At 37.4% G+C, this 17,702-nt stretch overlaps 1 protein-coding gene across 3 annotated transcripts in view; it reads right to left on the reverse strand.

Moving 5' to 3' along the window:
• The window catches only part of UBAP1 (ubiquitin associated protein 1), a 51,775-nt gene that overhangs the window by 3,944 nt on the left and 30,129 nt on the right, over window positions 1-17,702 (reverse strand). For 2 of the 3 annotated variants that reach the window (XM_010967388.3, XM_010967389.3), the window contains exons 3-4: window positions 12,502-12,626; window positions 5,384-6,319 (exon numbers count right to left, since the gene is read on the reverse strand). In XM_010967388.3, coding sequence (XP_010965690.1) covers window positions 5,384-6,319; window positions 12,502-12,626 — 1,061 coding nt within the window. The remainder of the gene's footprint in view (window positions 1-5,383; window positions 6,320-12,501; window positions 12,627-17,702) is intronic. The other variant, XM_045504668.2, reaches the window with a different exon arrangement.

The following is a 17,702-nucleotide window of genomic DNA, read 5'->3' on the forward strand; positions in this document are numbered from 1 at the left end:
AACAACACGGAGGTTTCTCAAAAACCCAAAAACAGAACCACCACATGGCCCAGCAATTCCACTCCTGCACATATACCCAAGAAAAACAAAAACATTAATTCAAAAAGATACATATGCCCCACTATTAACAGCAGCACTATTTACAATTGCCAAGACATAGAAGCATCCTAAGTGCACATCAACAGATGAATGGAAAAAGATGCAGCACATATATGCAAGGGAATACAACTCACCCATAAAAAAGTTGCCATTTGTGGCCCTTCATTCACTTTTTTACTTCAAAAACCAGAATTTTATAACTAGCATACACATTTGCATCAAAAACAACAGAATACCTAGAACTAACCTTAACCAAGGAGGTTACCTATACTCTGAAAACTGTAAAACATTGATGAAGGAAATTGATAATACAAAGAAACAGAAAGATATCTTGTGCTCTTGAATTAGAAGAATCAACATTATCAAAATGGCAAAATGGCCGTACTACCCAAAGCAATCTACAGATCCAGTGCAACTCCTCTGGTCAAAATACTCATGACATTTCTCACAGAACTAGAACAAACAATTCCAAAATTTATATGGAACCACAAAAGACCCCAAATTGCCAAAGCAATCTTTTGTAGGTCTTTTTATTCTCTCTCTCCTTTTTGTTCTCTTTTCTTGCTATTTGATGACTAGGTAAGTTCCTTTAACATTTGTTGTAAAGCTGGTTGACTTCCTTACTTGTTTTTCTTGCAGGGGGCAGATGGGGGAAGAAGGGGGTTAGAATGCAGGAAGCCTACTATCCTCAGAGCATATTCAAAATTATATAGCTGTGACCAGATGCTCTCCTCTGAGTCAGCTGGGAAAAGCCAAGATTCTACAGGTCTAAAAGCCTGCTGTTTCTTCTTAATCATTTCATCCACAGCACACAGCGGGCAGCCCAGTCACAGGGCTCAGTCTTTATGTTACGAAGTCATGACAGGGCATGGGGACTGGATCACACCTGTGCAGCCCCAAGATTGTCTCTTTTCAGGGGCAGGATCTACCTGGGCTCGAGGAGACCAATAGCCAAACAGCGTTTCGGTCACACTGCTGGCATAGTATACCTATTATACACAGTATGAGCTCCTAGAGGTTACTTACCATGTCACATGCATTTCTGAATCCCCAAGGCCTGGCTCTGAGCTTGGCACTTACAGGGCCCTAGACAACAGTTATTGAATAAATGGAGGTCTAGTAGGATTTCAAAGCGGGGATTTCATTTAACACAGTAAATTGACACTGAATGTCTCCATACACACACCACCCCCAAGCCTACTAAAATAATAAAACAATTAAAACTGCATTAACCTTTCAGGTTAAAGAAAAAGGGAACAGCAGTGGATAATGTATTTCAGTGAAATTTTAGAATGTGGAATGCTAATGGAGGCAGAGTAACTGGCAGAAGCAATGAAGTTACAAGTAAATGGGAGATGGGAGAGTCAGTCTACCAGCCCCTGGAGACTCTTGAGAGGGATTCAGCATTTGAAAGCACCAGATACTGTTGGGCTAAGGCAAGGCACAAAGGCAGTGATCAGAGCAGAAAACCCTCAAGCAGACCTTCCCCATCCCACATTCTGCAGGAGGCAAAAGGTTTAGTATCCAGAAAATGTGAACCTGACACCAAAAAGGACTAAGGGCACCAGGCACAGCACATGGCAGAGTGAGGCACAAGAACCAAAAGGGGGTTTAAGTAAGTTTACACCAGCATTCCCCCACCTTCTTTACCCCTCAAGCAGAATTCTCTGGATAAGCTATAGTAGTCTCCAAGACCTTCACATGTTGACGTTTTGCAGAGCTCCCCTCAAAACCAACTAACCTTCAAACTTAAGTGAAACTTAATGATCAGCAAGCATGCCCCAACATACATTCCCCCACCCTTTTTTATTTTAGTGCCTCACTCTTATACACGAATAGAAAGCCAAAGACACCAAACCAAGAAAGGGAAAAGACAAAGCACTTGGAAATTTAAAATAAAGTAAAATTTTTATCTAAAAGATTATGAGATTTAAAAAAAAATTGTAAGATAGTAAAGGATATATCCCAGAAAGTAAAACACAGCCTAAGAGATTTTTTTAAAAATAGGGGAAAAAAAATCAAATTAGAACAGTCAAGAAGGTCCAACATCCAGCTTATAGAAATTCCAGAAAAAGGCCAGAGAAAACATAAAAGTATCATATTTAAAAAAAACAGGTTTTGAAAACTGAGCTGAGCCTTAGTTTGAAAGGATCCAGACAGCCTAGCATAATGAATGAACAAGGCCCATCACTGGTAAATTTCAAACATCCAGAAATGAAAAGATCCTTTTCAAAAGCTTGCAGGGTTAGGGGTAGAAATCAGAACAGCACAGAAGTGCTAGAAATCAGTGGAGCTTCTACTTCAATTTTAGAGTTGTTTTTTTCTTTTTAAGGGAGCAATGTCTTGAAAATTCTTGAAGGAAAACAATCTTCAACTAAGAAATCTAAATCCAGCCAAACTATTATTCCCACATGAGGGAAAAATTAAGACATTTTTGGATTATTTAAGGATTAAAAATAGGATAACCAAATATTTTAAAGTATGAATGAAAAACTATCATTAGGTCTTTGACAGCTCTCTTAGAGCATTTGGACAAAATCAACCACAGGTACAAAGAAACTACAGAAAATTTTTAGATTGAGGCAGTTGAACTAAGAGAAACAAAATGCTACCAAAAATACCACAATCATCACATCACACCATCTCAATTCATTAATGAGTATTTACCTAATCAAAATAATGGGAATAATAACATTAACTGACCCAAATTTGTGATATAAATATGATGAAGGATACAGGAAGAAGGTGGAGGAGCTACTCTAAGAGCTAAATCCTCAGTTATCATAACAAGTATTAGACTGTCTAAAATTAATAAATTTAGAAAAAGCAATATAAGCATCTTATTTAGAAACAGAGATAAATCCCAGCATAAACAGCTAAGAGTTAAAAGTGCCTGACTATGGGAAGCAAAACTGGAACTGGCGAGAAGTGAGGCAGGGAGCTACTGTTTTTCAGTATAAACCATTTAAATGCTACTTGATTTCAATGTGTTTGTATTACTTTCATAAAAATAAATTCATTTTTTAAATCTAGACATGGAGGACTCTGTAAAAGTATTAAAGCAATGACAACATGAGAAACGATCAACAGATTCAAACACTGAAAAGCTCAGAGACTCTATTGAAAATTATTTAAAATACAATTTAAGAGCAAACTGGCACTATCTGTATGCTTCTTGGCCACAATTAGTAAATCGAGAACTTAGAAATATAAGGGAAAAGGCAGAAATATTTTGCTGAAGTAACTGAAAGAGAAGGGAATATATATCCATACCTGGAGAAAGAGAACCCAATGGCAGAATGAGCCTAACTCGAGAGCAGAGCAAGGCCCCTTGAAAGGTAGAGAGGCAGTAGGAATAGACATGGGCAAGGGCTGGGTCAGGCAGTTCTATGCTGGACACAGAATAAGGGCACATCACAAGACTGTTCCTTTCAAGATGGTCCCATGGATTTCTCAACTTCTAAGATGAGTAAAACATGAAATCAAAATCTGAAAAATGAGATCCAAATACTGGGCCTGAAATAGCCGACAAGAACCAAATTCCAGGAACACTCCCCTGGGAGTTCCTACGTGAAGGGTGTAGACAGCCCAACTGACCATCACCACCCCCTGCCTCAAGTCACTAACTATCCTGGAGAGAAGTGCTTCTCTCACTGGGAAAGGTTCTTACTGTGGGCTTCAAAGACGCTAAAATAGAGCGCCAGGACAAGAACTAGACTTTGCAACCTGAAGGTAAGGGTCATGACTTCTTTTAAAGATCACCAGAACTCCAGCTCTGTTTATATCTGCCTCCTCAAGGCAGAAAGTCGCCAGGCCAGGATGAAGCAGTCACCTTCCCTCCCTAAAATGGTCGGTCAAAGAATGATGAGTGTTCTGGTCTGAGAAAGACCCTCCGCAATTAGTTCACTGGCTTTGGTCCCTAAATGGTTTATTCCAACACTCTAAGTTAGAAGTGTGGGGTAGGGTGGCTGAGGATCCCTAACCTTTCCCAGAGTGCTTTTAATTTCTCTAAAGCAGTAGACTATCCTGCTGACCAGAGCCCAACCACAAACCAGGAGAAAATTAGGATGAGGCCCATTACCAGGAGATGTTATGCACTCTGTCAAGTTTATCTGGGCCAAGGTTCATGGAATTTTACATGCAGCAGTATGCTGACGATGGAAGCACTCACACAGAGACAATCACTCATCAAGAACGCTGTTGCTGGGGCCTTGCAATCTTTGTAAGGCAGGTCAAGGCTCACGGTTTCCACCAGCCAACAGCAGGCTTATTATCGTCTCTGAGATATCCCACCAATACGACAGGCTCCTTTCTGGCCCTAATATTGTCTTGATATGCTGACATTTAGAGAATCTGTGAACTAGTGTAGCAAAAGGTTCTTGGACTCCTATGACTTCTATTCTATAATGCAATAATGGATTGTTCTGTGCTGCTAAAACAACCACATCAAATAAAGTAATCTTACTATATGTGCAACATTTTTGTACGTGACAAAATCAGATTTTCTTCAAGATGATTCAAATTTCAACTTTGTATCAACCTATCCTTCGACACTAAATCTGAGTTCCAACCATTCTCTCTCCTTGCCCTTTGGAAAAAAACGTACAATTCTTAGTAGTAAGAAAAAAAAAGCAATTGCAATATTAAATTAAAGCCATTTTAAATTTAAATTAAAGCAATATTAAAACCTACAGGTTTAAAAATGACTAGTATCTACCACTTGCTCATACAATACAAATTATGCCCCAGTGACTAAAGTACTGCCCAGTCTGAAGAAACATAACCCCAAATTGGTCAAACCACAGTACACATAAGAACCAAACTTCAGGGCAGAATGAGATGGAGAGACGAAGGCAAGGAGAAGATATAATGAGGAATGCCAAGCAACCTTAAAAAAAATTAAGAAAGGTATCAGTTGAAAAAGTAAAAAGGTACAAAGAAACCCAGCCTTTAAAAAATGCAAACACAAGACATGGCAGTACAGAAAAGAAGAAACTGATTAGGCAGGAAAATATCATTCACATGGTACAAATTATCTTTTTGAAGGAAAAGACCAAAAAGACACAGGGAAGAACAAGCCAACATTAACCAGATTAGGTGCAAAGGTAATAATCCTTGTCCTCAGAAAAATAACCAGAACTACACATACTTATATAAGCAAGGTCGATTTGGCCACGCCCCATCCTGCCCTAAACCTTGAAAAGAGGAATGTGAGGGTGGCAACTGCTAGGCAGAATTTAGAAATCTTTGGCGCTTTTATAATTTAGGGGGATAAAAGGCTTACCGTGGGACCTGTATTTGGAGGTGATGATTCTTCTGTGGACACAGACAAGACAGAGAGGGAAGGCATCTGGGAGATCAGATCAGAAGGGGTCAGGGTTGGCACTTCTGTGCCACTGTCCAAGTTCAAAGCAGAAAGCCCAAGAGTATGATACCCATTGAGCTCACTGGCACTGCTTTGGGTGGAAGGCTTTAGGGGATTTCGGAACGTGCCACTGCGGAGGCAGGATGTGCTATGGAAAGTGCTTGCCATCTTGGCTGTCTTCTGACTGCTGTCATCAGAGTCAAGTTTGGGGAAGGACAGGGATTTGATATTGCTTACTGCAGGGATTGGGGGGAGGGACACTTTGGAAGACAGCGACATCTTTTCACAGTTGCCCAACTGTGGTAAGGTTATAAAGCCATTGGGTTTGTGAAGAGGCTTGAAATCTAGGGTTGCCCGCTCCAGGGATGCCAGGACCTCCTCATCCTGTAACACAGACCCAGAGCCGCCTCTAGGCAAGTTACTGTCCAATAACTGAGCCACAATGGGTCTAGTGGTTCCTACCAGAATGTTTCTCAGCTCTTCCTTCTCATCAATAGTTTTTAACTCCAGATTATCGAATGGGTCTTCTTCACACTCAAAATCAGCAGGATTGAAATCTGCCTTTGTATGGGGCGGGCTGAGAACTTTCTGTTTCGTGGCACTGCTGCTGACCCGAGTTGGGGTGAGGATGCTGTTGTGCTGTAAGCTGGCAAGGATGGGATTAATAGGAGGTGGCATTGCTGCTGTACAGTGAGTCTTGGAGAAGCTCATTTTGCTGTCACCCTCTGGGCCACTCTTAGAGTTCACTTTAGCTTCTGCTTCCTCAGCCTTGCGCTCAGCTTCCCGCTGGGTTTCTTGGATTTTTTTAATATCTTCAGCCCACTCAATGGTTTTCTTTTCCAAGGAGAAGTCATACTGCAAAGATATATCAGAAAAAGGAGGTGTGAACCCAGGTGGCCACCCCTCCCCCAATCAATTCCCCCACCCAATTCACTTCTTCCTCACTGACACACGAGAACAGAGCAAAGCAGCATTTATGGTGTATGGGATGATCCCCACCCAAGAACCTAAGGCTTCCTAATCTTACATAATTTGATCAAACTATGCTCCCTGGTTATTTCTAGAAATTAATTACAAAGAGCTCCCACCAATTCTAATTCTACCAGGCCAGACGTACCTGGCCACTTCCCTTGCTTCTCTCCCCTCAGGCCATTTCCCTTCCTAGAATTCTTCATTGGTGGCTCAGACAGGACGCAGTCTCCTCAAGAAGCTTTCCTGATGGCCCACTGCTTCCATGAATCCTTACACAGAGTCTGTCTCTATCATTTGATACTGAGCACATGTGACCATATGTAGCTTTGACTTTCTCTACACATTTCCCCAGTATTATCACCAGCCTCATGTGAGCAGCAACTGGGCTTTAGACTTTCTTAAGGTCTCCATTATCTAGCACAATGCCCTAAACAGATTCTATGCTCAACAGTAACAATGGCCCCTAATAGTTTAGAAGCACAAGGTACCATGAGTGATTCTAAGCACTTTGTGTGTGTTAATTCTCTACATTTTCTCAACAACCCTTTAAAGCAGGTACTACTGTTATCCTCACTTTACAAGGGCTATGCCCAAGGTCAGCAAGTTGTTAAATAGGAGAGCCCGGATCTGAACCCAAGCAGTCTGACAACAGATTCTATGCACTAACCACTACCAGATTATAATGAATAGATTGTACTCTAAATGCAGGAAAACTGCTTATTAAGAAATCTAGGCATATTCATATTAAAACTTTACAGCACAAACTCAACAAAAAACAACCTGATTAGAAATGACCAGAGGATCTGAATAGACATTCTTCCAAAGAAGACTTCCAGATGGCCAACAGGCAAAGGAAAAGACGTTCAACATCACTAATTATTAAGGAAATGCAAATCAAAACCACAATGAGATATTAGCTCACATCCATCAGAGTAGCTATTATCAAAAAGGCAGGAAATAACAAATGTTGGAGAGGATGTGGAGAAAAGGGAACCTTCTACATACTGTTGGCAGGAGTGTCAACTGGTGCAGCCACTATGGAAAACAGTATGAAAATTCCTCAAAAAATTAAGAATAGAATTTCCAAATGATCCAGCAATTCCACTTTCAGGTATTTATCCAAAGAATACACAAATACTAATTCAAAAAGATATATGCACCCCTGTGTTTGTCACAGTATTATTTACAATAGCCAAGATATAGGTACAACCTAAGTGCCCATCGACAGATGAACAGATAAAGATGTGGTATATACATACAATGGAATACTATTCAGCTAATTTTTTTTTAAAAAGGATGAAATCTTGCCATTTGCAATAACATGGACAGAACCTGAGAGCATTATGTTAAGTGAAATAAGTCAGAAGGTGACAGACAAATGTGTATGATTTCACATATGTGCAGACTTGTGTGTACACCCACACACAAGCAAACAAAACAAAAACACAGAGAATAGGTTAGTGGTTATCAGAGGGAAAGGAGGGGGGCAAAAAACGGATAAAAGGGGTCAACAGTGTGATGACAGGCAGAAACTAAACTTTTGGTGGTAAGCATGCTGCAGTGTATACAGAAGTCAAAATACAATGCAGCATACATGAAACTTGTATAATATTATAAACTAACATTACCTCAAAAAAAAAAGATTTTACAGTACAAATTGTCCAAGGATTCACTTTATGATTCCTTAACAATACGTTATAGAACAATTTATAAAACTTTCACTTGCATACTTAGAAAAAATATACCTATTATATAAAACAAAATTCACCTAGGACAGGAGAAAACAAAACCTCTGGTATTTACCCAAAAGCAGCAAAGCTAAACAATGTGTGCACATTCAGGGTTGGAGCCTCATTAAGAATAAAGAAGAAGGGGGGGAGGATACAGCTCAGTGATAGAGTGCATGCCTAGCATGTACAAGGTCCTGGGTTCAATCCCCAGTACCTCCATTAGATAGACAGACAGATAGATAAGATAAGATAAGATAAGATAAGATAAGATAAGATAAGATAAGATAAGATAAGATAAGATAGATGGGTTGGTTTACCTCCAGCCCGAAAAACAAAAACAAATAAACAAAAAAACCAAAAGAATAAAGAAGAAGGGGAAAGAAGAAGAAAGAGGCCTACCATGATAAGACAATTTTAGAGTAGAAGAAACATAATAAAGCGTCTCTGGTCTTCCCCAAGCCTTCCAGCTTCAAAGAACACAAGAGAAGCCTGGAAACGCAAAAATCAAGAAGTTCACTTACCCAGCCCTGAGCCAGCTACTGGGCCCCAGAAAAGCATGTGGGGGATTAGAGGGCCTCCTTTCTACCACTAACGGAACAGTGAGAAAACAGCACTGGGCAAAGACTGCTGCTTCTAACTATGGAGGAAATTCAGTTTTGCAACTGATTTCCTCCACCAAAAACTGAGGCTGTTACCAACTTCCCACTGCCTGTAAACACAAGTCTCTGAAGTTTTACTTCCAAGAACAATTGAAAATTTCTTTCCTTTTTTTATAAAAAGTTTTTATAAAAATTTTATTAAGCTTTTATTTTTTAATTACCAAAGTAATATATAATACTTGGAACAAAAAATTAAAATATGTAGTAACTTACGTTGAAAAATATGAAAACAAATATATGTAAGTTTTACTTCCAAGAACAATTGAAAATTTCTTTCCTTTTTTTATAAAAAGTTTTTATAAAAATTTTATTAAGCTTTTATTTTTTAATTACCAAAGTAATATATAATACTTGGAACAAAAAATTAAAATATGTAGTAACTTACGTTGAAAAATATGAAAACAAATATATGTATGTTCCTATATGACTGAAGTACTGTGCTATACCAGAAACTGACACATTATAAACTGATTATACTTCAATAAAAATATATTTAAAAAAATAAAATAAAGAATACTTGGAACATAGCAAAAAAGAGGGAAAAAACAGCAGAAATATTACAGTGAAAAAGTAAGACTGTGGTTTGAGTGTACAATAATAACAGCATCTAACATTCTTGGAGTATCAGGAACCAGAGTAGACATTATAGACATACTATTGTATTTAATCCTTATAACAACCTTAAAAGCTAATTATCCCCATTTTACAGATGAGGAAATGGAGGCTTGGATAATTTAAGAAATCTGTACAAGATTGAACAGCTATTTATTATACAGCAATTCCAGCCCATGAATGAGTGAATCATAATCTGCTCTAAATTATAACACTAACGGCCACCATCCACTACTGTGGCCATCACCATCACATTCAATGAAAGCTTTCTGGACCCTGGGTTCAAGGGTTTATGTATGTCATACCGGCTTACTTTGATGAATTTTTAGCTGAAAAATCAAGTTTATACGGTAATGCAAGGGCAAACATGACAAAGTCATAGGAAGCGTCGAACTATCTGTCTAGGGCTCTATGTCTGACTCTTCTCTGGATAGGGAGGGAGTCAGCACCAAGGCCACAGCCCAATCCCCGATGGAGACCCCAGACAAAGTTTAAGGGAGCTATCTGCAATTAGAGAACAAAAACATTTCAACTAGCCCACACAGGAAAGGAGCTTGGGAGCCTTGATCTCCTCTTTTGTAATGAGTGAGTGCTATGAGAACAGTGGGCACAGTACCAGGCACTTATCAGTGCTTCATACTAATCAAATAAATAGAAAAATCCCAGCAAAAAACTACAATGGCAACAATTTGGGATTGTAAACAAGTTTTCTGAATGAATCAATGAAGCAGTGAATAATATGAGAACTAATGAAATAGGATGGAGAGTTTTTTAAATCATATTGCTAATAGTATCTTACACAAAGGGGTATTTAAAATATTTGTTGTTGCCAATAAAAAAATCACCAGGCAAAATAAACAAAGTAAAACTTTGTAAGGGAGATCTCTCTCCTCAGAAACATAAAATATTTAATATTATTAGTAACTAGGGAAATGCACATCAAAACCACCATAAGAGAGGGGAGGCTATAGCTCAGTGGTAGAGTGCATGTCTAACATGCACAAGGTCCTGGATTCAATCCCCAGTACCTCCATAAAAAATTAAATTAAATTAAATAAATAAATAAACCTAATTACCCATGTCCCCCAAAAAACCCACAATAAGAGACCACTGCATACCCACAAAGATGTATATAACCAAAAAGACAGATAATAACAAAAGCTGGCAAGGACGTAGAAAAATTTGGAACCTTCACGCAGCACAGGTGGGACTGTAAAATGATGCAGCCACTTTCAAAAACAGTCTGGCAATTCCTCAAAAGATTAAATAAACACAGTTACCATATGACCCAAGCAATTCCACTCTCATGTATATACCCAAGAAAACTGAAAGCAGATGTCCACACAGAAACCTGTATACAAATGTTCATAGCAGCACTATTAATAGCCCCAAACTGGAAACCATCAAAAATGTCCATCAACTGATGAATGGAATAAACAAAATGTGGTATGGCGTATCAACGCAATGGAACTACTCAGTCATAAAAAAAGAAGTACTAATACTTCATTTACACAACATGGATAAAATTTGAAAACATTATGCTAAGTAAAATAAGCCAGTCACATATATATTTATATATAATCACATATAAAAGACTATTGTATTATTCCATTTATGATATTCCAGAATAGGCAAATTCATAGAGACAGATAGTAGATTTAGTGGTTGCCAGGGGCTGGGAGGAAGGGGAAAATAGAGTGACTGCTAATGGGCACTGGGCTTCCTCTTGAGGTGATGAAATTGTTCTGGAATTAGATGGTAATGACGGTTATACAATTCTGAAAATACTAAAAAAAAACAAACAAACACTTATTTGCATACCTTAATAGGGAAAATTTTATGGTATGTGAATTATATCTCAATAAAGCTGTTATTTTTTAAAATGTAACCAGAGTTCTACTACGATTACTACTACATAAAGACTAGAAGATATAAAGAATACATTTTAGAGTAACATGGTAATTCCTAAGTAAATCCCCCCAAAACAAAACTTCTTTGCCCAGAAGCTGTATTTTAAAAAAAATCTAAAGTCACAGGAAGAAGTGTTTGGGTGAGTAGTGTACTTTTCTATCTGTAACTCCTTCTCTAAACTGTTAGCTCCTTGTGGTCAGTAATTAAGGCATTCATCTCTATCCTCAGCTCTGGTAAGGCACCATTCAAAAGCAGGCGTTCAATAAATGTGTACTGAAGAAAGGAAGTCACATAACAGGGCTATTTGCTGCTTTCAAGAAGTAATTTTATACATATACATGTAACTGAGCTTTAAAGATACAAGGGTTGAGAAAGACGCTATTAAGGAGATGGCATTTAAGCAGTCGAGAATTAACAGATTTTTACCTGGCAGATAGCTTTTAGTTATTGTGAGGAAGAGAAGAATATTCCAAGTGGAAGTAACAGCTCATGAGAAAAAGCATAGTACAGACAGGTAATAAACACAGTACATTTGACAAACTGCTAGTAGCCTGGTTGAAGGGCACACGGAGATGATGAGCTAAGGTACTCTACCATAACCTATGTCTAGCCTTGATTCAACAAGGTTGGTGAATCACTGTAAGTTTTTTAATTCAGGAATATTATTGTAGAAACAATATGAAAAATATAAAGGAAAAAGCTGCAAGCAGAGGGGCCAATTAAGGAGGCTACTTCAATAGCTCAGTGAAAAAATAAGGTAAGACTAAACTTAATCGCAAAGGGGAGACACAGCAGAGAGAAAATATTATGTAACTTGAGTGATCGAGAAGGTAATGAGGACATCTGTAGAGAGAACGAAGGAGGTGAAGAAGCAAGTTGAATGGGCAATGGGGATTTGTTTTGGACAAGACACAGAATCCTAGGAACATACAATCTAACAGATGACACAAGATTTATAACATATATAAAAACATTTATAAGTGTGTGCGCGTGCACCTGTATGTAAGAGACAATGTGAGCCAAGCAATAACAGTTAGGAACTATCAGAAACACAAGTAAGAGAAACGAGAACGTTTTTTTCTATTTCACTGTACAAATTCTTACTGTTTAAATTTTCAAATGTACTAAACTTTAACTAAAAATTACCACTTACCTGTACTTCTCTGACAACCTGCAAACAATCAGGCAAGGAGAAGCCAATAGGGAGACCAACTTTAGCTGGTGTTTTGAATTTGTCTCCTATCTTAAATGGGACATCATCAAGGTAACTGAAAGTCCCTACAATCAAAAATAAAGTAGAAAATATCAGCAAAGAACTTAATGTTTTGCTATAATCTTATGTCTAGGATACAACATTAATATACGCTATCCTAAGACTAGAAGTTACAGAGAGTTCCTTCTCTGACTGCTTACCTTCTCCTGACCCTAGATCTCTAAGGAGGAACACCTACTTGAGCCTACTTGATCTTACTAGGGTTTACTATCAATTATACTTAGCGTAAAAGCCAAAGTACTCATAGCAGCCTAAAAGGCCTCCCCAACAGCCATCATGTCTCTTGCCCTCACCTCCTGGCTCACTATACTAGGTCACAGTGATTCTCTGTTCCTCAACCATGATATGGTAAAAGTCGCCTAAAACAATTCTGCACGGGCTGCTCTGTCTATCTGGAATGTTCTTCCCTCAGTCGTATGACTTCTTCAAGTCTTTGCTCAAATCTTTTTATTTTAATTTTATTTATTTATTTTACAATGTCGTATTTTTTACATTTAAGTATAGCCGATGTACAATATTATATGTTTACAGGTATACAACACAGTGATTCACAACTTTAAAGGTTATACTCCATTTATAGTTATTATAAAATACTGGCTATATTCCCCATGTTGTACAATACATCCTTGTAGCTTATTTTATACCGGATAGTTTGTACCTCTTAATCCTCCACTTCCATCTTGCACCCACCCATCCCCACTGGTAACCACTAGTTCCTTCTCTACACCTGTGAGTCTGTTTCTTTTCTGCTATATTCACTAGTTTGTTGGATTTTTTTTGATGTCACATGTAAGTGGTATGTTACAGTATTTGTCTTTCTCTGTCTTTTTTCACTTAGTATAATGCCCTCCAAGTCCATCCATGCTAATACAACATCAAATCTCACTTTCTAAGTAAGGTTTACTCTGACCACCCTATTTAAAATTATTACTACACCCCTCACTGCAGTAATCCCACATTAGCACTATCTTTTCCCCACAGCACTTATGACCTTCTAACACACTGTATAATTCCCTTTTAAATTACATTTATTGTCTGTCTTGTCCAATGAAATATAATGAAAGAAGCTCCTTGCAGGCAAATATTTAAGTCTATTTTACTTGCTGATGTAGTCTCAAAAGCTTTGGCACTGCCTGGCACATACTAAACACTTATTAAATACTGATAAACTGATGACAGAATTTCCACAAAAGAACCTCCTTGATTCAGATTTCTCTACTTCAGTAAGAATCATTTTTTAATTAATACAAATAATTACTCTAGATTTTTTTAAAGACTATTCTGGAGATGTGGAAATATTTAAGAAGCATGGCATTTATGGAAAAAAGGAAAACCAATCAAGACCATGGGAATCAGAATAGAATTATCAAGAGACACAAGCCATACACAACTGAACTGCTTTAACTCCCTAAAAGTTCTCTGCTTGTCACAGATGAATGATACAGGAAGACTGGGATATCATCATCTCTAGGGTCAGACAAAATGTGAGCAGCTCTCATATACAACTCTTACTGGGTATTCACTCCAAATACCAGGTTTGGGGCTAACTCACTGGCAGAAGCATCAGAGACAATGAAACATAATTGACTAAATGAATTTTGCTTTTTGAACATTAGCAGCTAGTAAAACAACGTTTTCTTCTGGACTTCACACTAGTATATCTTCTTGAATGCTCATGGACACAATAAGAGAAATTATACTTCTTCCACGAAGAGACTTCCTTCTAAAAAACTGTAGATTTCGAGACTTCATCAAGGTCAAGATGTATTTGTTAATCTTGTTATCATTCCTACTTTGAGAGGTAGATATTACTCTGAAACCCTCAAACAGGAAGAAGGCCCTTGCTCCCACCCTTGGAGGGAGAAGACTCTCTTCCTCATGTAACTTCTAACTAGAATTAAAATATTTTAACTCTCTCTCGCTCAGCTAGCAAATTAAATCTACACCAGCATTCAATTTAATAATTTTTCTGGGGCATAACCATAATTATTACCACTCTAGGGAAGTTTCCAAGTTGGTCATACCTTTATAAGTGCTATTTTCTCAGCTGGCAACGCCTGTTACATTCCCACCCTTATTTACTTGATTAATTATGTCTTGTTCTTTAAGAATGAGCTTAAGATCAACTCCCTTCTCAATCTCAGAACACCTAGTTCATACTACTACCTCAGGTCTTACACTCTATATTGTTAATAGTTTGTTTCCTTATACTTCCCCTGGAGACTCTTGATGAAGAATTTAAGTGTCCCTCAACAAAGGATAAACGTTTCTTAACTACACCCCTCAAGCTCAGCATAATGTCTGGCAGATGAGATTTGCTGAATGAGAATAAATAAAGAAGACATGGTCTTACATTCCTCTCATATTTAATTCTCACCTTCCCACACTAACTCACATTCAATTAATATTTATTAAAATTCAGTATGATTTACCTACAATGGCAAAGCCAGTCACAAAAATGTTTTAACAGAGTACCTATGCAAGATGCAAGCACATTTCTAAGGTTCTGGACAAAGTCACAAAAATGTACCAGGTGCCACCCAAAAAAACAGTATCATAGACCATCATAGCTTGCCAAAAGTAACAAAGCTAAGTGTTGGTTACAACACTAAAAGCTTTTCCACTTATAAAACGTTTTATATTTTAGAGATGAAAAGCAAAGCTCTTTTTAATTTTAGAGAATTTTTATCTGTCTTCCATGAAAAGGCACTCAAAAAACTGAAAGTATAACTGAAAGTTAGAGTCTAACTTTGGCTAGTGCCCCCAATTAACTGGAAACAAAGCTGAAACTAGCATTTTCTAAGAAGCATTGGAAAGATTACAGTTGTGATTACACAAAATTAAGTCTTTTAAGAAAATTTTAAGTATACAAAGTAGGTTAATTATATGACACACACATTAGAAAAATCCTATCTATAATAATACTTACACACATAAGTGATATACAAACATAAGAAAACCCATACACATTAACACTAACAAAATTTTCTTAAATGAACAGTTCTATTATAGATAGGTAATGGGAAGATGAGGGGGGAAAACTACCTTAAAAAAGGACTCTACTTAAGATATCTAAGCCAAATGATAATCTTCCAAGAAAGGTGTTCAGTTTCCTTGCCTCCTTTCAGTTAAGAATGACAGTGCTGTATAAACCAACAACTTATATTCTATAAATGGAATTAGGCCCTGGCTTAGGGACAGACAAGATCAAATAGAACACCTTTAAACAACTGCTGTTCCCCTCCATTAGCACGAATTACAGATAAATGCTTTAAAAAGCAGTTTCATTTCACTAATAAAGCCAATGCCAAGGTGATTTAGCACATCCCCTAAATCCTCCCACCAATCTTTGTCCCCTACCCCCAATTCTTTAAATATTGTTTACAGGAAAAGAGCAAACAGTTTTGTGATTATCTGGAGGCGGTAGAGATAAAGAGCAAAAGCCATTTAAAGAGACAGCAACAACAACAACAAACAGCAACCTTTTGAATGATGGACAGAGACGACCATAAGTACAATGAATGGTGATGCTGTGAGGATAACAAAGAACATTCTTCCAAATGCAGCCAGTTATGCCTTAGGAACTATTCATTGTTATCTAATACATCAGACTACTTAAAAACATCAATATCTCTTGTTTCTCAACACATCTATTTTTAAATATATTCAATAAAAACTCAATCACATGGCCCAGAGAATTAAACATTGTGACTAACAATTTGCTGGCTCACCCCAATTAACTTTCAGTTTCAGTCTTTATCACTGAAAATCTAGAATGTCTAAGCCCGTTCTCTTTAAGTCCCATTTAGAAAAAGAAAGTAGGTGCATCTCTGATGACTGTGGCCATGGCAGTTCCCCGAAGTCGAGTTCTGCTTATCGCTTGGCATTATGCCAGGGTGGAAGGGAAAGGGCTGAATATGCAATAACTCAGGATAAATTCTGGGAAAGCTTCATTCTGTTCTCTTTCTTTCTAAATTGCTGATATGTTTATGATCTTGTGACCTAAGTGGTTTTTGTTTAGTTTTTTTTTTTTTCCTGAAAAAAAGGTAATTTCACATGGAAGAGAAATTCCTAATAGAGGGTAGCAAACAGATTATGTTTAATTCAGGTTTTACTGTGCATTCAAATTTAAGTTTTTGAAAAAAGAACAGAACAGGTCAAACTTAAAATTAAGTGAAAAAAATTGCAAATCCATGATTGGATATCATCATTTAAAAGTTGTAAGTCAGATAACACTTTCAAAATTAGATCAACAGATAGACACACAGACACATACACACACACACAGAGAAAATTATATAGATATTGCTATAGGGTGTGAAGCCAAAGAAAACACTACTCACGCCTAACAACAAAAGTAAGCCACATAACCTACAAAATCAGCTTTCTAATATACAATGCATGGCACTAAATCAAAAATAAGACACACAAAGAAGAAAATGTGATCCATCATTGAGACAAACCAGTCATCAGATCCAAATCCAGGGATAGCCAAGATATTAGAATTATCAGACAACTTTAAAATTACTACAATAAATGTTAAAAGTCTGAAAGTTAAAGATGAACATGTGTGAGCAGATGGGGATTTCAACAGAGAGGTAAAAATATAGACACAAATGGAAATGCTAGAAATGAAAAGTGCAGTATCAGAGAAAAAAATTTTTGATTGTTCATAAGCCAGGTTATGCTAATCAGAAGACAACAGAAGAGAAAAGAATCAAATAACTTGAAATTAGGTGAAAAGAAATGAACAGAACTGAAACACAAAGAGAAAAAAGTAGGGAAAAAAATGGAACAGAGCCAAAAGAGATTTCTGAGACAATATCAAACAGCCTAATGCATGTGTGATTAGTCTCAAAAAGATAAGAGAGAGACATGGGCCAAAAGAAATGTGAGAAAAATAATGGCTGCAATTTTTCGTAAGTGGTAAAAGATCAACCCACAGATCCAAGAAGTTTAGCTCACTCCAAGAAGGATAAATACACAGAAAATCACACCAAGGCACAACAGTCAAAATGCTGCAAACAAAAGATAAAGAGAAAAATCTTGAAAGAAGGGGGATGTGCAGCATATTACACACA

This window comes from Camelus bactrianus, chromosome 4 (assembly GCF_048773025.1).
Source record: "Camelus bactrianus isolate YW-2024 breed Bactrian camel chromosome 4, ASM4877302v1, whole genome shotgun sequence".
In the NCBI taxonomy this organism is placed as follows: Eukaryota; Metazoa; Chordata; class Mammalia; order Artiodactyla; family Camelidae; genus Camelus; species Camelus bactrianus.